Source organism: Aegilops tauschii, chromosome 1 (genome assembly GCF_002575655.3).
Source record: "Aegilops tauschii subsp. strangulata cultivar AL8/78 chromosome 1, Aet v6.0, whole genome shotgun sequence".
Classification (NCBI taxonomy): Eukaryota; Viridiplantae; Streptophyta; class Magnoliopsida; order Poales; family Poaceae; genus Aegilops; species Aegilops tauschii.
This window is the reverse complement of record NC_053035.3, coordinates 384801086-384825896: the sequence shown is the minus strand read 5'-3', so window position 1 is coordinate 384825896 and position 24811 is coordinate 384801086. Positions and strand designations below refer to the sequence as shown.

The 24811-nt window shown below is 42.2% G+C and overlaps 2 protein-coding genes and 1 long non-coding RNA gene across 12 annotated transcripts; 1 reads left to right on the top strand and 2 right to left on the bottom strand.

The window, feature by feature from the left end:
- Nucleotides 1-1300: 1300 nt before the first annotated feature.
- On the bottom strand, nt 1301-6670 carry LOC120963100 (uncharacterized). Of its 10 annotated transcripts, XM_073498675.1 has the most exons (10): nt 6124-6670; nt 5551-5596; nt 5385-5471; nt 5225-5302; nt 5033-5113; nt 4378-4559; nt 4121-4253; nt 3933-3999; nt 3057-3128; nt 1301-2661 (listed from the first exon to the last, which is right to left on the bottom strand). In XM_073498675.1, exons 6-10 carry the CDS (start codon nt 4485-4487, stop codon nt 2474-2476), a joined length of 570 nt encoding a protein of 189 aa, XP_073354776.1. In that variant the 5' UTR covers nt 4488-4559; nt 5033-5113; nt 5225-5302; nt 5385-5471; nt 5551-5596; nt 6124-6670; the 3' UTR covers nt 1301-2473. The 10 variants fall into 10 exon arrangements, 6 of the variants coding, with proteins under 6 accessions (XP_073354776.1, XP_073354774.1, XP_073354771.1 ...); XM_073498673.1 differs by having other exon boundaries at nt 4378-5113; nt 6124-6656; XM_073498670.1 differs by lacking the exon at nt 6124-6670 and having other exon boundaries at nt 5033-6087.
- Nucleotides 6671-8046: 1376 nt separating this feature from the next.
- Nucleotides 8047-10048, bottom strand: LOC109770724 (large ribosomal subunit protein P2B). The gene is made up of 4 exons (XM_020329432.4): nt 9915-10048; nt 9128-9234; nt 8553-8779; nt 8047-8260 (listed from the first exon to the last, which is right to left on the bottom strand). The coding sequence occupies exons 2-4, from the start codon at nt 9213-9215 to the stop codon at nt 8234-8236; spliced, it is 342 nt and encodes a 113-aa protein (XP_020185021.1). The 5' UTR covers nt 9216-9234; nt 9915-10048; the 3' UTR covers nt 8047-8233.
- A 1871-nt stretch (nt 10049-11919) lies between these two features.
- Nucleotides 11920-13886, top strand: LOC141022423 (uncharacterized). Its single transcript, XR_012183723.1, has 2 exons — nt 11920-12366; nt 12844-13886. It is a non-coding gene; the product is annotated as an uncharacterized lncRNA (long non-coding RNA).
- The last annotated feature ends 10925 nt before the right edge of the window (nt 13887-24811 follow it).

Here is a 24811-nt window from a genome sequence, read left to right as displayed (position 1 = left end):
GGAGCGGCGACAGCGACGCGTCGGCGGTCGTTCTGGCGACAACAATGATTGTTTGGGGATCTTGAAATCTTAATGTAATTTTTATTATGTTCGAGATGCTTTGTACTTCCGTTCAACTTTGATAATAGATTTGGCGAGAGTTCTCACGCATGATTAGTAATCTGTCTCTATATTCATTTTACTAACAAAAAAGTATTTGTTTAATAATTTTAGTTTTTGTATTTTTATTTTTCACCTGAACTAACACAAAGCTCTATATGCCACATACTCACAAGAGCGACAATTTTATGGGTGGCACAAGAAGCATCATGATTATTGATAAGGTTTGTCAAAGCAATGGAGTGACAAATATGTCGTCCTGCAATATCCCATCCTTCATGCTGCAATTTTTCTTTTTCATAATGGCGGCCAGGGCATACACCTCCCCTTCAAGCACCACTGGCGAGCCCATGGATTCACTTCCCCTTTGTCTGCCGCTCCGGCGGCCGATTGCGGGGCGGAGAATCCCGGTGGCTCGGTCTTGGCTACTAGTTTCCTCACGGGACAGCATTCAAGATGATGGTGGTGCTTCTTCTTCGAGTTGGTCTTCATAGCTTCGATCCTCCTCGAGGTGGTCCGTCTGGATGTATTCAACGGATTCCAGCATAGATTCCTGCCATCTCATTAAGGCGCTAAGGTTAGGATTTCTTTTCGTACATGTGTAATGGCGAGATTTAGTGTCAGCCACTACAGATTGATTCAAGGATTCAATGCGGACGATTACGGCTTACTAGTCCCCTAGGGGGCTCATTCACAAAGGCTTTCCTAGTGTCCTCGATAAGGGCAGGCCTGAGACATGTCTGACGACTCGTTATGGCGACGGTAACGGTCGTTCGATGGTCTAGGGTCCTCGACAGTGGCGGAGCTACATGGGGGCCAACCTGGGCCATGCCCCCCCCCCCCCCCCCAGCTCACAAGAAAACATGTATATACTCCTTTGTGTTAGGCGTATTTTCCATTAAAAATTAGCTAAAATAGTTATGTTTGCCCCCCCCCCCCTCTCGCCCATGGCCCCCCCATAATTTCGGCTCAAGCTCCGCCACTGGTCCTCGATCTAACTATTATTATGTTTGAAGTGCTTTATACTTCTGATGAACTTTTATAATATATGTGGCTGCTTTTCCTAGAACAAAAACTGGAAGGACTTGTTAGTGCTACTGCCTCTATCCTGATTTAGTAAAACTAGATGACCTGGTTGCGCCAATGGCGCAAGAAGCCAATTAGAAGCGATGTTAGTAGTGAATAAGTAGGAGACGTGAATTGAAAGATGATGCAATGTGGATTGTATTACAGATAGTAGAATGTATCAAACCGGTTAGCGCAAGAAGCTAAATAAAACCAAGAATTATTGTATCGATGGCCATTTTATGTGCACAAAGATCATTTCATTATTGGCCAAAGAGAAACAAATATGTTGGCCAAAGAGAAAACAAATATGTTCATGCCATATTGTTCGAAGCCACTCTCAATAAAATAGCATCCAGTATGACATGAACCGTTTTGAATAATTTGGAATCATAGATATCTAAACAAGCAACATCCACCTTCAGGACCTGATGCATAAGAAATGACCTCTTAAGAACCATATCCATTCAAGTAGGCTGTAAAGGGAAAGAAAGATAAAGATAAACGGTTAACAATGTTGATAGCATGAAGCAAGACATATGGAAACTGAAGCAAATGTGTCACGGGTTGCAGAAAAGTATTTCAACCATGAAGATGGGTACAAAAGCTAATATCGCGTTTATCATTACACATCTGATTAAGTATAAATAAGTGAAGCATTCATTGGTGTACAATATTAGCATGTAGGCCTAGGATATGGTCCCATTCTTAGTCCATCTGGAGCAGCCACTATAGTTATTATCTCTGGCATATCTTGGTTTTCAGACCATCTGCAGATGCCCATATAGTTAAAAGGCCAAATGGCACAAAACACAAATTCAGATGAGGAGATTAGCAAATAAATGCTTAGCATTACAGATAGTACATAGTAACAATCAAATTTTTGCTACTGAAGTGCATGTCCTTTTCTCTGAAATCAACGGTTGGGTGGAACATATATATTCACGAAGTATATCCCCTCTTCTCAGACCAAGACGGCACAATGAGGTATCATGTGTTTCCTAATTACACTGTAACCTGAAATCTGTGTGCATACGTGCATGGGCATATCCATTTATTCCTAATAGGAAAATATGCCAAACCATCGGTCACTTTCTCTTTTAAACTGGAAAGACCAATCACTTGGCTAATATGCATGCAGACACCTCTAATCTAAATAGAGGAACTGAAAAATCAATCACTATGATTTTATTAACTATATACATATAAATTCCAGTGAAGCGCCTTTCTAGAAAGTGACATGCTTAGCTGTGATTTTCTTAAATATGCGCCGCCAAATATTGAAAGGTAGAATAATATCATCATCCTTTTAGTTCCCATCCATATGGAGGAGCATAAAGATAGCAAAAATGTTAGTACTGTATGCACCTTTTACTAAAGTATCACCTTCATGGCTAGCAAGAAAAAAAGGAGCTTGAAAGTTCTGAATCTTCTGTTGCTCACAACAATGGTGTGAACTAATTGGATAAGAATATAACAAATATTTTCTATCTTCATCTGCAGAGAGAGAACATATTCACATGATAAATTAGCAGCCAATTGTCCAAACTTAAATACAGACTGCAATGCGAAGAACCGCCCACCCAATCATTGCCAACTACATCACCAGCAGTATATTGAGAGAAATCATCAAATCTGGGCAGAACAAAAGGTCCCCATGTAGCTACCTTAATTAGTATAAGTCCAATATTGTTTCCAAAAAGAAACATGATTTACAGTTTAGTAGGACCGATAAGGATTCAAGATTATAAAAGGAGCTGGGATACACATTCTTATTAAAGTTATTGGTTCAAATCTGTGTAGCTTTCAGGGGGCTACCAATCAATCCATATGTCCATCCCTACAATACTTTCAGGAGGGTACCACTCAATCCATTTGAAGAGCTAGCATACCTGCAGATGGGTTGGTGATGGTGAGGTCGCCAGCAAGTAGACCTTGCTGCAGAGGACACCGCCTCCCCCACGCTGTACTGCGTCAAACATACATGGTTAAGGCCTGAACCATGTTCTTTGAATGAGCGTACGCATTTGAGTTATCTTAGCTGCTCAAGGCCTGAACCAAACAGTGATTGCCACTATTAATCCATACATACAACAATAATCATAGCTCGAGTGCTTAGCTGCGTACCACCCATGTACGTGGTTAGAAAACTGCAATGCTTACAGTTTTAAGGACCCCTCACCCATATATAAGGAAATGAACCTTCAGAATGTGATATTACTTGTTTCTTTTCTCAGTAAAACAACTCATGGCTTTTCTCTGGAGGAGGAAGGGAGGAGGAGGCGGCGGCTAGGAGGGAGGTCGAGGAGGAGGGACGGTCGCGTGCTGTCGTGGGCGTGGGTGGGGAAGCTAGGTTTTTACTCGCTGCCCACTCGCTCGCTCGCTCGCTGCACTATTCATAGCCTACATGGATGGCTTGGTTCTACCTAGCACCCCTTTTAAATTGTTACAAAGACTACATTGCCTAGCACGATTCAGAATCCAAACAAAATAATGTTGAAATTCACCATCAAATGTAAAATTTCTGATGGTTACCAGAATGAAAACATCATATAATGCATCTTCTGTAAAGCAAAGAAACCACACATATATTTTTTTTCTTTGAAACTAAATGATCCTTAGCACCAGCCCAAAACAACATTCTACTATCAAAATCCCCAATTAGCAAAAGAAACATTCGCACCACATTTTTACTACCTATACAAACATGCCTTGCCAAAGTTGGAACATAAATAAAGCAAAAGTGTTTTTCTCTGACTCACACACACCTTTCAACTGCGGAGAAGAAGGGTGATGCCTCAAAGAACTTCCAAAGATCCTAAAACCTCCAATTTTCTGGACCAAATGAAGAAACATTAACTGATTAAAATCCTATTTCAAAAATTCCTAGCTAATTATTAGATCATGAATAAGATTGTAACATCCTGGGTGCCAACAATCACCGAGGAAAAATTACCTGAACTGACCATACATAGTCTGTGAAGCAAGAGTGATCATGTGGTTGCTGGAGCTCCTTGGCAGCGGTGGTGGCTGATGCTCCTGTACCACACTGACAGCTCGAACACCCAGGCGTAGCCGAGGGAGCGCCGCTGCTCTAGCACAAGCACACGTTAAAAGGGTAAACTCAAATCCCTAACAATAACTTTCTTTTAGCACAAACTAAGAGGGGACTGAATTGGAACAAACTGAAAGTGGCTGGAAGAGGTAAATCACCCTGGACCGACGCTTAGATCGCCAGAATTAGAATACTTCACTGATTTGTAAGAGGAGCCGTGATCCTTTTGCTTTGATATCCAATTGCTTCTTTCCAACATCATATTCATGTTTATTAGTTAGTGATCGACACATTACAGGTTGGATGTTCCTTCCTAAGTTGAGAATTTCATACCTCTTCCCTGAAATAACACAACAGATCAATATTTAGGTGAGGCTATTACTTACAGTTTCACAATTTGATATTTTTTCCTATTTATGTTATCTAATATTGCATTTGAAGAAGTTAAAAGTCAAGATGATATCTAGAATGGTGCAGACCTGACAGTAAGCTAATAGTGCAATCTCAAAATTTCAAGCAAAGTAACATCACTCAAACGGAAAACGGGTAATATAAATAGAGCTTGGTCAGTGCACCCATGTAGTCCGCTAACTGCGTTAGTCTTTTTTTTTTACTAATTGCAGAAACCCACCTAATGTGGATTGTTCAGATAGTCCATATCAGCAGCACTACTTCATTCATCAAGAGAAGCTAGTATAGAGCCATTATGCCTCCATGAAGTTTGCACCTGGCATCCTGGTAGCAACCAAGACTGGAAGTGACACCGACATTGACCGAGAAGCATTCAAGATTATAAAAGGAGTTGGGATATACATTTTTATTGAAGTTCTTGGCTGCTGAGATGTGTATCTTTCAGGAGGGTACCACTCAATCCATATGTCCATCCCTACAATACTGCAGCAGAAAGACAAAATTTAAAACTACATCTCATTGGCTACTCTCCAGATTTGAGCGTCACCTTTTGTGCATTCGCATCAAAGAAGAGAAGAGTAGGAGCTAGCATACCTGCCAATGGGCTGATGATGGTGAAGTAGCCCGCAATTACACACAACTCTGACACGGGAAGCCGGCTCCTCCGCGCTGCTGAGATATGGGAAACAATGGACTAATAAGTCTCAATGGACGACTACTATTTTTGAGCAGGTTTGCAGAGAGAAAGACGAACTTGGTTTGACATGTGCTTTTCTTGAACAGTTCTACGCGGGGAATGAAGGTACTCGAGTGGTTTGCGATGCTTATGGCAGTGCTAGGACTGCACAGGGAAAATTAAGAAGGATTTAAAGGCAGGCATAAAGAACCCATATATAATACAAACTGAGACACATGGTTACCATTGGCATCTTCAGTGGCATCTGGTTCTTCTTTAACTGTCACTTTCTGCAAGCAAGTAGTAAAGTTGTCAACATGATATATTTCTTGGTGTTTTAGCTGGGATGGTTAATCGGAAAGCATGAGTATATTTATAAATCTGAAACTTGCTCATGTGATTTTGAATCACAAGTTTTATAATTAAGCACAGGTTCACATTATCTAGAGACTCAGAGTTAGATTTTAGGCTATATCTATGGCACACAGTACTGTATCTTGGATGCCTAGGACTATTATTTTGCATATTTCCATTGAACATATCTATTTGTGCAGACTTTTTGTACATATGTATTTGTTCACCAACCATTTATTTTCTGTTGAAACGAAGGTAATACTTGATTATTAATTTTTCAAATCTATATCATTGTTTTGCTGCAACATAATATAGTGAGGCATCGCTAGCTAGATACCTAATTCGCATATCAACAGGGATAAAGGGGAGGATGGTAGGAAGGCTAGAGATTGCAATTAGCCGCATCAAATACAACAGCGTACATGTTCCTGCCAGTGGCCTACCAAGGAAAGTGAAGACAAACCTGAGTTGAAACAGGTTGCAGGTTGGAGTCAGTACGGTGGCGGCCTCTCGCAAGGAGATCCCTGAATCGAATCCCCGTGCGCCCATGCTCGCTTGAGGAGGCGGATCCACCACTCCTCTCCCCCGGACTGGGAGGAAGAAGATGCGGCAGGTCAAGGCCCGGCCATGGAAGGAGAACCGCCTGGTTCCTCTTGCCCGCCTCCCGATCTGTCGCCTCCTCGTCCACATCGCTGGTCTGGCTGTGCTGGTTGGATGAGGAGGCAGGAGAGGAGGAGGTGGTGGAGGTGGGGGAGACAGGCGGCTGAGAGGGAGGGGGGAAGCGGCGGCGGCGGCGGCATGGAGAAGAGGATCGGGATGGGATGAGACGAGGGAGAGAAAGGGGGTGACGAGGGAGATATTTCTGTCGACCCACGTTCGATCCGCCCAATGCGACGCTCGCCGCAGCGCACCTCTTTTCTCACCAAAAACGCACGCAAAATAGACCACATAGCTGGGCCCGTCGGGGAAGTAGACCCACCAGTCATTCACTGGAGTGGAAAAGCACAATGTGGAAAGAAAACAACCGGTGGATTTTTGACAGCAGCGTGAAAAGTACTCACCGTGATAGATCGTGTGAACAGAATCGCTCGCCCGACGCCATAGCGCTAGAATGGCGGGTAGGGTAGCAGGGTTTATATGTTCAATGTTAAGAACGTTGCTACATGCACGACACTTCACACACCATACACGCACGGACCCTGCTTATCTCACCATCCATGCGTATGGCCAAACTGTGGAAAGATGTTGGATTAGCCATCATGTAAGGATCGTCCCAGCGTGGTTTTGAAATGTTAAGACTACTCACGGTGGGAAATAACATGTATGGTGTCATATAATATTTTATTTATTAGATTATGGACCCATTTTATGTTGGTATGTGTAATGTTATCCATAGTAACTACTTCCTCCGTTCTGATTTACTCGTCATGGTTTTATTCAAAACTAAAACCACGACGAGTAAATCAGAACAGAGGGAGTACCTATGTTACTCAATTCATCTATTTCCTCAATAATTACTTGCTACATTATCTATTTTGCCTAGATGGGTGTGATGTTACTACCCATGTTACTATCAATTGGGTAGTCTAATGCATATCATCAAAAATTATATTGTTGGACTCGTGTTTGAATGTAGTTTTCAATTATATTATGTTCGCTATGGATAATACATATTTTATTAGATAAAATCATGGTCAAAATATGACATAAAAGGAGGACTAGTAGATCAGGACGGGAGTAATTTAGTAATATTAAGCTAGAGCAGCATATCGGCATTGAAGAGCCAAACATCAGGAGGGCATCATGCTATGACAAAACATGATTGCTACATCTACCATTCCAGTGGTTGCTACATCTAGTTGTTGCTGAAGGGCGTGGCATGATAGAATTTGGGATCACATGAAGAAAAATCCACACATTAATCAATGAATCTAAGCCCCCTCAGCAATACGAAGCATTGAGTAAGCACCATAGAATCTCATGTGCAACTATTTAAGCTCACAGCAATAGGTATCAGTCGAGTACTGAGCTGATAATCACAGAAAAAGGGGTCATGTCAATTGGTCTTGTACTAGGGGTTAATCGTCTAACCGGCGCCTGATCCGCCAACGGACTGTTGATGGCATTCCTCTCCTGAAGATGGCTCGGCAGGCGCAGGTACGTCTCAGAAATAGGTCCGGTAAGGTCTGCTCTTTCTGATGGCTCTAGTCAAAGCTCACAATACCCGTTCATCCATTCATGAGTTAGCAGAATGTAATGTGAAATAAACTCCTTCGATCCACCCCTCCCCAGAGAAAATCAAGATCCTTTCACCACATCAACCATTAAGAAAATCAAAAGATCACAAACATCACGAGATATATGCAAGAAACATAACACCAGCGAATTATCAATCAACTTCTCAAGGCTGCAGAAGCAGTCACACACTCGCATACGAAGGTACTAGACATATACATTGTCCCAAGCAAAATAGCATGAACTTTAGGTCTCTAGATTATGCAGGCGCCGTTGTAGCAGGCCACAGGCGACAGATGCTAGGGTAAAGAGAGGGTAGGGGGGAGTGACTGAAGTGCTTAGTCGAACAGACTGAAACCCATGTCCTGCATAAAGAAAACGAGAATGTCAGCAAGGTCACAGTAATTCACACACAAAAGTTATCAGGTCTTAACAATTTGCATGCTACGGAAGGAATGCCAGCTTCTACTTGCGACTAGGCAGTGAATTCAAAATGGCAATTGTTGTGCCAAAACTAACAAGTCGCTACTTGCAACAACAACAGTTGAACAAAGTTGAATGTTGGATTCTTGCTATAATGTAAGTCCAGCTAGAATAACTTATGGAGCGCAGAACTAAAGTAACTGAGAAACCATTGCAAGGTGGAAAAATACTTACTTCATCAGATTCTTCCTTCTCTTCAACCTTCTCCTCCTTCTTTGACTCAGCAGCAGGTGCTGCGCCACCACCAGATGCAGCAGCTGGAGCTCCCACAGCAATGGCACCCCCACCTGAAGGCACAGCGGCAAACTTCTCCCTTCCAGATGCAATCACTTCTGTGATGTCCTTGCCTTTCAGTTCAGCAAGAAGGAACTCAAGCTTTTCTTCATCAGCCTCAGCACCAACTGTAACAAGCAATTTCCAAGTCAAATGATATGCACAATATCATAACTAGATTCTCACATGAATAACAAAGGCAATAAGCATTTTTTTGGTCTCACATCCTCTCATGAAGGACCCAAATTGAAAAGTTTCAATATGCGACCATAATCATAACTAGCAATAAGTTACTCAATAACCTGACTGAAAGTGAAAAGATTTGATTTATGTTATATTCAGCAACAGAAAAGAGTGCAGCAAATATTTTATCTTTTATACCATGCTAAATCGTCAACCATAAGAAAAGCTAGAGGCATTGCCCTAGTAAAGTGTATCTGAACCAGTATAACTTGCACCCAACAAAGAAGAATTACCTGAGTCCAGGATGTTCTTGACATCAGCGGCACTTGGGGAAGAGTTCCCACCAAGATAGGCGAGGAGGTAGGCAGCGATCAGCTTCATCGTGGAAACCAAGAAGCACCTGAAAACAAACAGAATTACAGTTAAATGCCACGGCGGGCTAACTATATGGTGAAAAGATGGGAGTGGGCGTACTGTCAGATCCAACAAGATCAACAGCAAGAAACATGGAAAATCAAAAATACAGAGTGCCAAAATTACTAGGGTTCAAGGCCAAAAGAGAGCACGTAGCTACGACATGAAATCACTAAATACCATAGCAATTATTTCCCACTCGGAAATGAGAGATGAACATCGGAGGATTTGAGTGAATGAATGGAGTTATGCATGTAAATTCAGTTATGGATGAAAAGAACAATAATAAACAGGACCCTCCCGTGCATCTTAGAGTCGGGCCTTTGAAGCCCCGGAGGTGGTTTCTTCACTAGGTAAACAAGAATCCACGCAGGAATGACCTGCCGTGTTTCTAAATGGGGAAATCAGATCTCCTGAAACCTGGCGCGCAGGTGCAAGCTAGAGATCTAGCGGAGCAACAATTAAGCAACATATATACGCGACAACCAAGCAACCTATACCGCACAGATCTACGAAAAACAATCAGGGACACTCGTCTCGGCATCCAACAAATAATTCCCCTACCGCAGAACAACACGGATTTCCAACGAGATCGCTGCAGCAGGGGCCTTGCCTGGCGCAGAATTGAGTGCGAAAAGGACGGGATTGGATTGGGGGAAGCCTTACCTCCGAGATGCACAGGAGAAGACGCGAGGTCGGCGGCGGAGGGGGGTTCGTGCGCGACTAGGGTTCTAGCCAAATGAGCCGAACCATTTCGCTTTTATATACGGGCAGTCGGGCAGAATCAGCGACCACTCTGGTTCTGGATCAGTGGGGAAACTTCTCTGGCCTCCGAACGCAAGCCCAAAGGCCACAATCTCCGGGCTCTCCAGAACCAGAGTACCCACTCAGCCCATATTTAATTCTCAAAAAAAAAACTCAGGTCATAAACAGTCCAAGGTATTCCATTTTCTGGTACCTCTTCGTAGGCCCAGCAAATTGTGAACATATTCCAAATACACACTGAACCATTTTTAGTACATGGTGAACATTTTTTAAATACAGACTGATCTTTTTTTTTTACATATGGTGAACAGTTTTTTCAAATACATATTGAATAGTTTTTAATACAGTGAATTTTTTTCAAAATACATTGAACAATTTTTTAGCATACAGTGAGCTTTCTTTTCAGTTTACGGTGAACTTTTTTCCAATACACACTGGACATTTGTAAATGCATACTGGACATTTAAGCTTCCCAAGACCGAGGTAAGCTTCCCAAGCCGGTGGATTCAAAAGAATCGTGAATGTGAAAATATTCGTGAATTTGAAAGAAAAGGCACAAACGGGGTAAACGGAAAAAAGAAAATGAGTCAAAAGAAAAAACCAAAGCAAAAACAAGAAAATCAACCAAGTCATAGGATATATAAATAATAATATAAAAAATAGCCAGAAGCTTCGCAAAACTACGCTACCGGCCGACCCGCTTAGATACCTCAATGGGTGATCGCCATGTAAATGCTCGCAGCGATACATATTAGTTGACATGGTAGCATGGATGCAGTCTCTGGCACTTCGCTAATAGGACGGGCCAATATTGTATCTATCTGAACCATTTTAAAAAGTTTCTAAAATAGCAAATAAATTCAAAATTCTGGATTTTTTTCATGCAAGATGGTATAGCATGCGAGGAGCATGCAAAAATTCGTAGGCAAAACAAATTCGAGAAGCTGGTGGCAAAAGGACTAAATAAGCTCTGAACAATGCATTTTTTTCAAACTTCCTCACAGGCCAATTTTTTTCTAAGAGCTACTCAAGTATCTAACACCAACGAATTTTGCACGAATGTCATGCATTCGAGAATCTTGCATGCCAAAAAATCAGAATTTTTTAATTGGGTGCTATTTTTTTGATTTTACTATTCATCCACACGAGCATCTCAACCTGAGAGCCAAATTGTCCCTTCCTCTATGGAGTGGTTTTAAAAGTTTTCGTGGGTGTGTTTGGTTGCTTGCAGTACCCCCAAACAAGCCCGCTTGATACGAAAAAAAAGCTCTTTGGTTGCATAAAGGGAGGCCTGGCTTGCATCGGCACGAACCTTAAAGCAGCCTAGAGCATGGCTCACTGGAAACGCTCGAATCGACCATTTCTAGCGAGACAGTCTGAGTCGGACGCAAAAGTGGGGCAAAGCGGGCGTCGTGGTGCAGGGGAAATCGGGGCGGAGATGGGAGAGAAGGAAATCGATCAACCCCCCCCCCCCCCCCCCCCCCGCCAATTTATTCGCTCACCCCTTCATATAGGACAAGCCTATCCTTGCTTCTTGGCACCGGCAGCGGCGGCGACAACTCAGATCTGTGCATGCGACGGCAACCTCACTCTCCGAGTGCAAGAGCTGCTTCTCCCCTTCTTCTTGGGGAAATGTTTGTTTTTGCCACTCTAAATTCTGCCATTTTTTCTTATGCTAGTATAGTATTTGACCTCTCACTTTTGCCACTTTTAAATTTTGGCAACATGTCACAAATGCCATTTTGTTGCACCTCCGTGAGCTGAACGTTTTTTTCTACATAATTGACCAGGCAATGTCATGTCCGTATTTGCAAAAAAGACAATAGTTGCCCCTCCTGACCCTTGGGGCCACTTTGGAAGTGACCCAGACATATCCTAAGCTAACCTAGGACCCATCCCCATCGCCACACACCACACACACACGTACCAATCACCTCCCCTCGGCTCCAATGGCCGCCGCCCAGCCCTCCGGCTGTCGCGTCACCGTCCAGACGGTCACCGCAACATGACACCCCCTTCGGCCTCCCTGATGCCCTGTCCAGCCTCCCCGATGCCCGCCTCCGATCGCTGCCGCCACCAGCTAGGGTTCCAGGCTCCCCGACGACCCCTCTGGTCTCCCTGACACCCGCCTCCAATGGCCACTGTGAGCCAAGGGGCCGGCCTCCCCGACACCCGCCGCCACCTAGGGCTCCGGCCTACTCGACGCCCCCTCTACAACTCCCTTCTCCAGCCTCCCCTCTGCGAAGCTCTTCTCTAGGCTCCCCTAGGCAACACCCTCCCACGGGATGGAGGGAGCTGCACCTTCGGCCATGACTGCAGGAGCGGCCCATCTGCTCGTTCCTCTCTCTCATAGGCAAGTTCTTCCTGCTTAACCCTCAACTACCTAATGTTTCCTTTGTAGCTTTATTGTGTGACTGCTCTTGTGCTTAATGGTGTGACTGCTTTATGCCCAAAGTTGTTGTAATCTGTGATTAGAATTGAGATAATTATGTGACTGCTCTTGTGCTTAATTTTTTGAAATTGTACTGCACTAGAACAATACTACAACTTTATGTTACTTCTGTTTTGAGCATTCAGGGGTGATGAATCGATTGCTTTTGTGTTGTGTGATTTGGTTCCTTACTATAATACAGATATCATACATGATGATTGTGTAGTTCATACCACTAAGAGAAAAGGAAAAGCATGGGCTTTTTTTATGCGATCATAGACTGAAAATAATTTGTGTCATACTAATATAGTAGTGTAGTTGCATAGCTAGCCCATTTTCGTACTTATCTATTTTTTCAATGTGTTTGCATTGACTCATGTCAAATTTGTGTCAATGTAGGTCAAATCCGCCTCCTTCTAAGCTGATTGTGACACACGGGCCGCGTTCTTACAAGAATTACAAGGGTGAACTATGCACCGTGTCTTCTTCAAGCTGGGATATCCATGTAGAGAGGCGGACTACTTACAATCAGCTTGTGGGTCTCCTGCGGAATAAATATCCATTGGGAAATGATGAGGGTGTTGTGCTTTCAAAGTGGAATAGTTGCAGGAAATGTTTTGTGCAAGTTCGCAATAATGAAAATGCGGTGAGGATGTATGATGACAATGAGGAACACAAGATTATTAAGATACTTGTCCAGTTCTGCAGGAATGGTTGATACGTCTCCAACGTATCTATAATTTTTTATTGTTTCATGCTATTATAGTATCCATCTTAGACGTTTTATATGCATTATTATGCTATTTTATATCATTTTTGGGGACTAACCTATTAACCTAGTGCCAAGTGCCAGTTGTTGTTTTCTCTTGTTTTTGTCTTTTACAGAAAATCAGTACTAAACGGAGTCCAAACGGAAGGAAACTTTTTGAGGATTTTTCTTGGACCAGAAGACACCCAGGAACTTTGGGAGGGGCAGAGGGGCCACCATTTGGCGACAAGCCCTGGAGGCGCGCCGTAGGGGGGCGCTCCCAGGCTTGTGGGCCCTCTGGTGCCTCCCCAACCCTAATCTTTGCTCTATAAATACCCAAATATTCCCCGTATACCAGAGGGTACACCAAAAATACTTTTCCGCCACCGCAAGTTTCTATCCTCATGAGATCCCATTTGGAGACTTGTTCAGGTACTCCGCCGGTCACAGAGGGTCTCTACATCAACCTTGCTACCCTTCCGATGATGTGTGAGTAGTTTACCACAGACCTACGGGTCCATAGCTAGTAGTTAGATGGCTTCTTCTCTCTCTTTGATCATAAATACAATGTTCTCCTCGATGTTCTTGGAGATCTATTCGATGTAACATTCTTTTGCGGTGCATTTGTTGAGATCCGATGAATTGTGGATTTATGATCAAATTATCTATGAATATTATTTGAGTCTTCTCTGAACTCTTTTATGCATGATTAAGATAGCTTTGTATTTCTCTCTGATCTATTGATTTGGTTTGCCTAACTAGATTGATTTTTCTTGCCATGGGAGAGGGAGGTGCTTTGTAATGGGTTCAATCTTGCATGTCCTCACCCAGTGGCAGAAGGGGTGGCGAGGCATGTATTTGTATTGTTGCCATTAAGGATAAAAAGGTGGGGTTTATTCATATAGATTGAATCTATCCCTCTACATCATGTCATCTTCCTTAAAGCGTTACTCCGTTCTTGTTAACTTAATACACTAGATGCATGCTGGATAGCGGTCGATGTGTGGAGTAATACTAGTAGATGCAGGGAGGAGTCGGTCTACTTGTCACGGACGTGATGCCTATATTCATGATCATTGCCTTAGATATCATCATAACTTTGCGCTTTTCTATCAATTGCTCAACAGTAATTTGTTTACCCACCGTATGCGTTCTTTCAAGAGAGAAGCCTCTAGTGAAAACTAGGGCCCCCCGGGTCTATCTTTTATCATATTATTTTCAGATCTGCAAAACCAAAAACCCAAAAATACCTTGCTGCAATTTATTTACCTTTACTTTATTTTGCACTTTTATTTATCTTTTATACCTATCTCTACCAGATCTCATCCTTGCAAGTAACCATGCAGGGACTGACAACCCCTTTATCGCGTTGGGTGCAAGTATTTGTTTGTTTGTGTAAGTGCAACCATTGGTGACTTGTGTGTTCCTCCTACTGGATTGATACCTTGGTTCTTAACCGAGGGAAATACTTATCTCTACTTTGCTGCATCACCCTTTCCCCTTCAAGGGAAAAACCAAAACAAGCTCAAGAAGTAGCAATGGTGAGGAGGAGTTTGCTCACAATTTGCTTCAACCAATCCCACCTTCTCCAGCAAATGAAATGTGCAAGCCCATAGTGGAAGATTTAACTCAAAATTCTCAATATGAGTATGAGATACCTAAGGAGAATTTGACAAGCCAATAGAGATCTAAAGAGAGCTATGAAGGAGAGGATCATGTAGAAATAGATGAGGAGAGCCAGTACCTTGATGGCGACAAGCAGGATAATGGAGGCGAGCAAGCAAAAGATGCCGATCAAGAGGCAACTGAAGATGTTTCCCAAGATGTTGAAGTGGATAATGATGAGCGGGAAGTAGATAATGATGAGCATGAAGAGGATAGTTATGAGGAGGAAGAGGATGACGAAGGAGCGGTTAGTGATGAGGACAGTGACGGGGAATAGTGCTTGATATTCTAGTAGTTAGCTATGATAAGGATAATCCACCTATGACAAAAGGGGCATTATTCCCCTCTATCGAAGAGTTCAGAGTTCCACTTGCTCAGCATGCTATTGTCAATGAGTTCAGTTACAAAACTGATAAAAAAAGGGTGAGTGTTTCTTGTTCATACAACCCACCGGAAGGGAAACATCCATGCAAGTGTAGGGTTAATGGTTCTATCTTATATGATGGCAAAACAGTTCAGGTGAAGAATGAACCCAAGATGCACACATGTCCTGGCACACAAAGAGATGGCAAAGCAAAGGTTGCTAAGAGAAAATGGATTGTTGCCAAGGTGACTAATGTTGGGAAACGCAGTAATTTCAAAAAATTCCTACGATCACGCAAGATCTGTCACATCTCCGGTCCTAGTAGGATTCACATCACGGGTTCGAGAACTATGTAGACATGACCGAGACACATCTCCGGTCAATAACCAATAGCGGAACCTGGATGCTCATATTGGCTCCTACATATTCTACGAAGATCTTTATCGGTCAAACCGCATAACAACATACATTGTTCCCTTTGTCATCGGTATGTTACTTGCCCGAGATTCGATCGTCGGTATCATCATACCTAGTTCAATCTCGTTACCGGCAAGTCTCTTTACTCGTTCCGTAATACTTCATCCCGCAACTAACTCATTAGTCACATTGCTTGCAAGGCTTATAGTGATGAGCATTACTGAGAGGGCCCAGAGATACCTCTCCAAAACACGGAGTGACAAATCCTAATCTCGATCTATGCCAACCCAACAAGTACCTTCGGAGACACCTGTAGAGCATCTTTATAATCACCCATTTACGTTGTGACGTTTGATAGCACACAAAGTGTTCCTCCGGTATTCGGGAGTTGCATAATCTCATAGTCTGAGGAACATGTATAAGTCATGAAGAAAGCAGTAGCAATGAAACTGTAACGATCATGATGCTAAGCTAACGAATGGGTCTTGTCCATCACATCATTCTCCTAATGATGTGATCCCATTCATCAAATGACAACACATGTCTATGGTTAGGAAACATAACCATCTTTGATAAACGAGCTAGTCAAGTAGAGGCATGCTAGGGACACTTTGTTTTATCTATGTATTCACACATGTACTAAGTTTCCGGTTAATACAATTCTAGCATGAATAATAAACATTTATCATGAAATAAGGAAATAAATAATAACTTTATTATTGCCTCTAGGGCATATTTCCTTCAGTCTCCCACTTGCACTAGAGTCAATAATCTAGATTACAAAGTAATGATTCTAACACCCATGGAGTTTTGGTGCTGATCATGTTTTGCTCGTGGAAGAGGCTTAGTCAACGGGTCTGCAACATTCAGATCCGTATGTATCTTGCAAATCTCTATGTCCCCTTCCGACACTTGATGACGGATGGAATTGAAGCGTCTCTTGATGTGCTTGGCTCTCTTGTGAAATCTGGATTCCTTTGCCAAGGCAATTGCACCAGTATTGTCACAAAAGATTTTCATTGGACCCGATGCACTAGGTATGACACCTAGATCGGATACGAACTCCTTCATCCAGACTCCTTCATTTGCTGCTTCCGAAGCAGCTATGTACTCCACTTCACACGTAGATCCCGCTGCGACGCTTTGCTTGGAACTGCACCAACTGACAGCTCCACCATTCAATAAAAATACGTATCCGGATTGTGACTTTGAGTCATCCGGATCAGTGTCAAAGCTTGCATCGACGTAACCGTTTATGACGAGCTCTTTGTCACCTCCATAAATGAGAAACATATCCTTAGTCCTTTTCAGGTATTTCAGGATGTTCTTGACTGCTGTCCAGTGCTCCACTCCGGGATTACTTTGGTACCTCCCTGCTATACTTATAGCAAGGCACACATCAGGTCTGGTACACAACATTGCATACATGATAGAACCTATGGCTGGAGCATAGGGAATGACTTTCATTTTATCTCTATGTTCTGCAGTGGTCGGGCATTGAGTCTGACTTAACTTCACACCTTGTAACATGGGCAAGAACCATTTCTTTGACTGATCCATTTTGAACTCCTTCAAAACTTTATCAAGGTATGTGCTTTGTTAAAGTCCAATTAAGTGTCTTGATCTATCTCTATAGATCTTGATGCCCAATATGTAAGCAGCTTCACCGAGGTCTTTCATAGAAAAACTTTTATTCAAGTATCCCTTTATGCTATCCAGAAATTCTATATCGTTTCCAATCAACAATATGTCATCCACATATAATATAAGAAATGCTACAGAGCTCCCACTCACTTTCTTATAAATAGAGGCTTCTCCAAAAGTTAGTATAAAACCATATGCTTTGATCACACTATCAAAACGTTTATTCCAACTCCGAGAGGCTTGCACCAGTCCATAAATGGATCGCTGGAGCTTGCATACTTTGTTAGCACCCTTTGGATCGACAAAACCTTCTGGTTGCATCATATACAACTCTTCTTCCAGAAATCCATTCAGGAATGCAGTTTTTACATCCATTTGCCAAATTTCATAATCATAAAATGCGGCAATTGCTAACATGATTCGGACAGACTTAAGCATCGCCACAGGTGAGAAAGTCTCATCGTAGTCAACTCCTTGAACTTGTCGAAAACCTTTTGCAACAACTCGAGCTTTGTAGGCAGTAACATTACTGTCAGCGTGGTCTTCTTCTTGAAGATCCATTTATTTTCTATGGCCTGCCGATCATTGGGAAAATCCACCAAAGTCCACACTTTGTTCTCATACATGGATCCCATCTCAGATTTCATGGCCTCAAGCCATTTCACGGAATCTGGGCACATCATCGTTTCCTCATAGTTCATAGGTTCACCATGGTCTAGTAACATGACTTCCAGAACAGGATTACCGTACCACTCTGGTGCGGACCGTATTCTGGAAGACCTACGAGGTTCTGTAGTAACTTGATCTGAAGTTTCATGATCATCATCATTAGCTTCCTCATTAATTGGTGTAGGAATCACTGGAACTGATTTCTGTGATAAACTACTTTCCAATTCAGGAGAAGGTACAATTACCTCATCAAGTTCTACTTTCCTCCCACTCACTTCTTTTGAGAGAAACTCCTTCTCTAGAAAGGATCCATTCTTAGCAACGAATATTTTGCCTTCGGATCTGTGATAGAAGGTGTACCCAACAGTTTCCTTTGGGTATCCTATGAAGACGCACTTCTCCGATTTGGGTTCGAGCTTATCAGGTTGAAGCTTTTTCACACAAGCATCGCAGCCCCAAACTTTAAGAAACGACAACTTTGGTTTCTTGCCAAACCACAGTTCATAAGGCGTCGTCTCAACGGATTTTGATGGTGACCTATTTAAAGTGAATGCAGCCGTCTCTATCGCATAACCCCGAAATGATAGCTGTAAATCAGTAAGAGACATCATAGATCACACCATATCTAATAAAGTACGGTTACGACGTTCGGACACACCATTTCGTTGTGGTGTTCCAGGTGGCGTAAGTTGTGAAACTATTCCACATTGTTTTAAATGAAGACCAAACTCGTGACTCAAATATTCACCTCCGCGATAAGATCGTAGAAACTTTATTTTCTTGTTACGATGATTTTCCACTTCACTCTGAAATTCTTTGAACTTTTCAAATGTTTCAGACTTATGCTTCATTAAGTAGATATAACCATATCTGCCCAAATCATCTGTGAAGGTAAGAAAATAACGATACCCACCACGAGCCTCTACACTCATTGGACCACATACATCGGTATGTATTATTTCCAGTAAGTCAGTAGCTCGTTCCATTGTTCCGGAAAACGGAGTTTTAGTCATCTTGCCCATGAGGCACAGTTCGCAAGCACCAAGTGATTCATAATCAAGTGATTCCAAAAGCCCATCAGCATGGAGTTTCTTCATGCGCTTTATACCGATATGACCTAAACGGCAGCGCCACAAATAAGTTGCACTATCATTATCAACTTTGCATCTTTCGGTTTCAATATTATGAATATGTGTATCATCATGATCGAGATTCAACAAAAATAGACCACTCAGCAAGGGTGCATGACCATAAAAGATATTACTCATATAAATAGAACAACCATTATTCTCTAATTTAAATGAATAACCGTCTCGCATCAAACAAGATCCAGATATAATGTTCATGCTCAACGCTGGCACCAAATAACAATTATTTAGGTCTAAAACTAATCCCGAAGGTAGATGTAGAGGTAGCGTACCGACAGCGATCACATCGACCTTGGAACCATTTCCCACGCGCATCGTCACCTCGTCCTTAGCCAATCTTCGTTTAATCTGTAGCCCCTGTTTCGAGTTGCAAATATGAGCAACAGAACCAGTATCAAATACCCAGGCACTACTATGAGCATTAGTAAGGTACACATCAATAATATGTATATCAAATATACCTTTCACTTTTCCATCCTTCTTATCCGCCAAATACTTGGGGCAGTTCCGCTTCCAGTGACCAGTCCCTTTGCAGTAGAAGCACTCAGTTTCAGGCTTAGGTCCAGACTTGGGTTTCTTCTCCTGAGCTGCAACTTTCTTGCCGTTCTTCTTGAAGTTCCCCTTCTTCCCTTTGCCCTTTTTCTTTAAACTAGTGGTCTTGTTGACCATCAACACTTGATGCTCCTTTTTGATTTCTACCTCCGCAACCTTTAGCATTGCGAAGAGATCGGGAATTGTCTGGTTCATCCCTTGCATATTATAGTTCATCACGAAGCCTTTATAGCTTGGTGGCAGTGATTGAAGAACTCTGTCAATGACACTATCATCAGGAAGATTAACTCCCATCTGAGTCAAGTGGTTATGGTACCCAGACATTCTGAGTATGTGTTCACTGACAGAACTATTCTCCTCCATTTTGCAGCTATAGAACTTGTTGGAGACTTCATATCTCTCAACTTGGGCATTTGCTTGAAATATTAACTTCAACTCTTGGAACATCTCATATGCTCCATGACGTTCAAAACGTCTTTGAAGTACCGATTCTAAGTCGTAAAGAATGGCACACTGAACTATCGAGTAGTCATCAGCTTTGCTTTGCCAAACGTTCTTAACGTCATCAGTAGCGTCTGCAGCAGGCCTAGCACCTAGCGGTGCTTCCATGACGTAATTCTTCTGTACAGCAATGAGGATAATCCTGAAGTTACGAACCCAGTCCGTGTAGTTGCTGCCATCATCTTTCAACTTAGCTTTCTCTAGGAACACATTAAAATTCAAAGGAACGGTAGCACGGGCCATTGATCTACAATAACATAGACATGCAAAATAACTATCAGGACTAAGTTCATGATAAATTAAAGTTCAATTAATCATATTACTTAAGAACTCCCACTTAGATAGACATCCCTCTAGTCATCTAAATGATCACGTGATCCAAATCAACTAAACCATGTCCGATCATCACGTGAGATGGGGTAGCTTTCAATGGTGAACATCACTATGTTGATCATATCTACTATATGATTCACGTTCGACCTTTCGGTCTCAGTGTTCTGAGGCCATATCTGCATATGCTAGGCTCGTCAAGTTTAACCCGAGTATTCTGCGTGTGCAAAACTGGCTTGCACCCATTGTATGTGAACGTAGAGCTTATCACACCCGATCATCACGTGGTGTCTCGGCACAACGAACTGTATCAACGGTGCATACTCAGGGAGAACACTTATACCTTGAAATTTAGTAAGGGATCATCTTATAATGCTACCACCATACTAAGCAAAATAAGATGCATAAAAGATAAACATCACATGCAATCAAAATATGTGACTTGATATGGTCATCATCATCTTGTGCTCATGATCTCCATCACCGAAGCATCGTCATGATCTCCATCGTCACCGGCGCGACACCTTGATCTCCATCGTAGCATTGCTGCCGTCTCGCCAACTATTGCTTCTACGACCATCGCTACCGCTTAGTGATAAAGTAAAGCAATTACACGGCGATTGCATTTCATACAATAAAGCGACAACCATAAGGCTCCTGCCAGTTGCCGATAACTCTGTTACAAAACATGGTCATCTCATACAACAATTTATATATCATCACGTCTTGACCATATCACATCACAACATGCCCTGCAAAAACAAGTTAGACGTCCTCTACTTTGTTGTTGCAAATTTTACGTGGCTACTACGGGCTTAGCAAGAACCGTTCTTACCTACGCATCAAAACCACAACGATTTTTCGTCAAGTGTGTTGTTTTAACCTTCAACAAGGACCGGGCGTAGTCAAACTTGATTCAACTAAACTTGGAGAAACAGACACCCACTAGCCACCTGTGTGCGAAGCACGTCGGTAGAACCAGTCTCATGAACGCGATCATGTAATGTCGGTCTGGGCCGCTTCATCCAACAATACCGCCAAATCAAAGTAAGACGTTGTTGGTAAGCAGTATGACTATTATCGCCCACAACTCATTGTGTTCTACTCGTGCATATAACATCTACGCATAGACCTGGCTCTGATACCACTGTTAGGGAACGTAGTAATTTAAAAAAATCCTACGATCACGAAAGATCTATCTAGGAGAAGCATAGCAACGAGCGAGGAGAGTGTGTCCAGGATGACCCACAAGTATAGGGGATCTATCGTAGTCCTTTCGATAAGTAAGAGTGTCGAACCCAACGAGGAGCAGAAGGAAATGATAAGCTGTTTTCAGCAAGGTATTCTCTGCAAGCACTGAAATAATAGGTAACAGATAGTTTTGTGATAGGATAATTTGTAACGAGCAACAAGTGACAAAAGTAAATAAAGTGCAGCAAGGTGGCCCAATCCTTTTTGTAGCAAAGGACAAGCCTGGACAAACTCTTATATAGAGAAAAGCGCTCCCGAGGACACATGGGAATTATCGTCCAGCTAGTTTTCATCACGTTCATATGATTCGCGTTCGGTACTCTGATAATTTGATATGTGGGTGGACCGGTGCTTGGGTGCTGCCCTTACTTGGACAAGCATCCCACTTATGATTAACCTCTATTGCAAGCATCCGCAACTACAACAAAAGTATTAAGGTAAACCTAACCATAGCATGAAACATATGGATCCAAATCAGCCCCTTACGAAGCAACGCATAAACTAGGGTTTAAGCTTCTATCACTCTAGCAACCCATCATCTACTTATTACTTCCCAATGCCTTCCTCTAGGCCCAAATAATGGTGAAGTGTTATGTAGTCGACGTTCACATAACACCACTAGAGGATAGACAACATACATCTCATCAAAATATCGAACGAATACCAAATTCACATGACTACTAATAGCAAGACTTCTCCCATGTCCTCAGGAACAAACGTAACTACTCACAAAGCATATTCATGTTCATAATCAGAGGAGTATTAATATGCATATAGGATCTGAACATATGATCTTCCACCAAATAAACCAACTAGCATCAACTACAAGGAGTAATCAACACTACTAGCAACCTACAGGTACCAATCCCAGACTTAGAGACAAGAATTGGATACAAGAGATGAACTAGGGTTTGAGAGGAGATGGTGCTGGTGAAGATGTTGATGGAGATTGCCCTCTCCCAATGAGAGGAGCGTTGGTGATGACGATGGCGATGATTTCCCCCTCCCAGAGGGAAGTGTCCCCGGCAGAACAGCTCTGCCGGAGCCCTAGATTGGTTCCGCCAAGGTTCCGCCTCGTGGCGGCGGAGTCTCGTCCCGAAAGGTTGCTTATGATTTTTCTTCGGATGAAAGACTTCATATAGCAGAAGATGGCCACCAGAGGACCAACAGGGGGCCCATGAGGCAGGGGGCGCGCCCTGGGGGGTAGGGCGCGCCCCCCACCCTCGTGGACAGGTGGTGGCCCCCCTGACGTATTTCTTCCGCTCAGTATTTTTTATTATTTCCAAAAATAACTTTCGTGGAGTTTCAGGACTTTTGGAGTTGTGCAGAATAGGTCTCTAATATTTGCTCCTTTTCCAGCCCAGAATTCCAGCTGCCGGCATTCTCCCTCCTTATGTAAACCTTGTAAAGTAAGAGAGAATAGGCATAAGTATTATGACATAACGTGTAATAACAGCCCATAATGCAATAAATATCGATATAAAAGCATGATGCAAAATGGTCGTATCAACTCCCCCAAGCTTAGACCTCGCTTGTCCTCAAGCGGAAGCCGATAATGATAAATATGTCCACATGTTTAGAGGTAGAGGTGTCGATAAAAATAAAATACGGACATGAGGGCATCATGATTATTCTCATAACAGCAACATATATGGATATTGTCATATGATTTATTATGCTCAAGTAATAATCTATTCACAATGCAAAGTGTGAATCAGAAACTTTATTGAGAACTAACAAACTATAATCTCAGTCATTGAAGCAATTGCAATTTATCATAACATCAGAAAGAGTCTATGTCAGAGCTATCTAGCAAGTCCACATACTCAACTATCATTTAGTCTTTCATAATTGCTAACAGTCACGCAATACTTGTGGTTACGGAGTTTTAATCGGACACAGAGAAAGATAGGGACTTATAGTTTTGCCTCCCAACCTTTTACCTCAAGGGTAATGTCAACAATAATAACTCATGCTCCCCTACATCCAATTAGATATATATATCAGGATCTTTCCAACACACTGTGCTTGCCAAAGGATAAAATATAAAAAGGAAAGGTGAAGATCACCATGACTCTTGCATAAGGTAGAAGATAATAATAAAAGATAGGCCCTTCGCAGAGGGAAGCAGAGGTTGCCATGCGCTTTCAGGGTTGGATGCACAAAATCTTAATGCGAAAGAACGTCACTTTACAGTGCCACTTGTGATATGTACCTTTATTATGCAGTCCGTTGCTTTTATTTCTTCCACATCACAAGATCGTACAAAGCTTATTTCCTCCACACCAATCAATCATACATATTTAGAGAGCAATTTTTATTGCTTGCACCGATGACAACTTACTTGAAGGATCTTACTCAATCCACAGGTAGATATGGTGGACTCTTATGGCAAAACTAGTTTAAGGGTTTTTGGAAGCACAAGTAGTATCTCTACTTGGTGCAAAGAATTTGGCTAGCATGAGGGGGAAAGGCAAGCTCAACATGTTGGATGATCCATGACAATATACTTTATCTCAGATATAAGAAAACATAATCCATTACGTTGTCTTCCTTGTCCAACATCAACTCTTTAGCATGTCATATTTTAATGAGTGCTCCCAATCATAAAAGATGTCCAAGATAGTATATTTATATGTGAAACCTCTCTTTCTTTATTACTTCCTATTAATTGCAACGATGACCAAAGCTATGTTTGTCAACTCCCAACAATTTTTAATCATCATACTCTTTCTATGTGAAGTCATTACTATCCATAAGATCAATATGATCTCTTTGTTTCTTTTTATTCTTTTCTCTTTTCTTTTATTCACTCAAGATCATAGCAAAATAATCAAGCCCTGGACTCAACACTAATCTTTATTATATAGCTCACAGACTCGATTACATAGAGGGATCATAAAGCAAAACTCAAAACTAAGTCATGCCATAAACTTTATTCTACTAGATCAAGATACTACTAATAGGATCGAACTAGAAAAACGGTAAAGATAGGAGTGTGATGATGATACGATACCGGGGCACCTCCCCCAAGCTTGGCAGTTGCCAAGGGGAGTGCCCATACCCATGTGATTATAT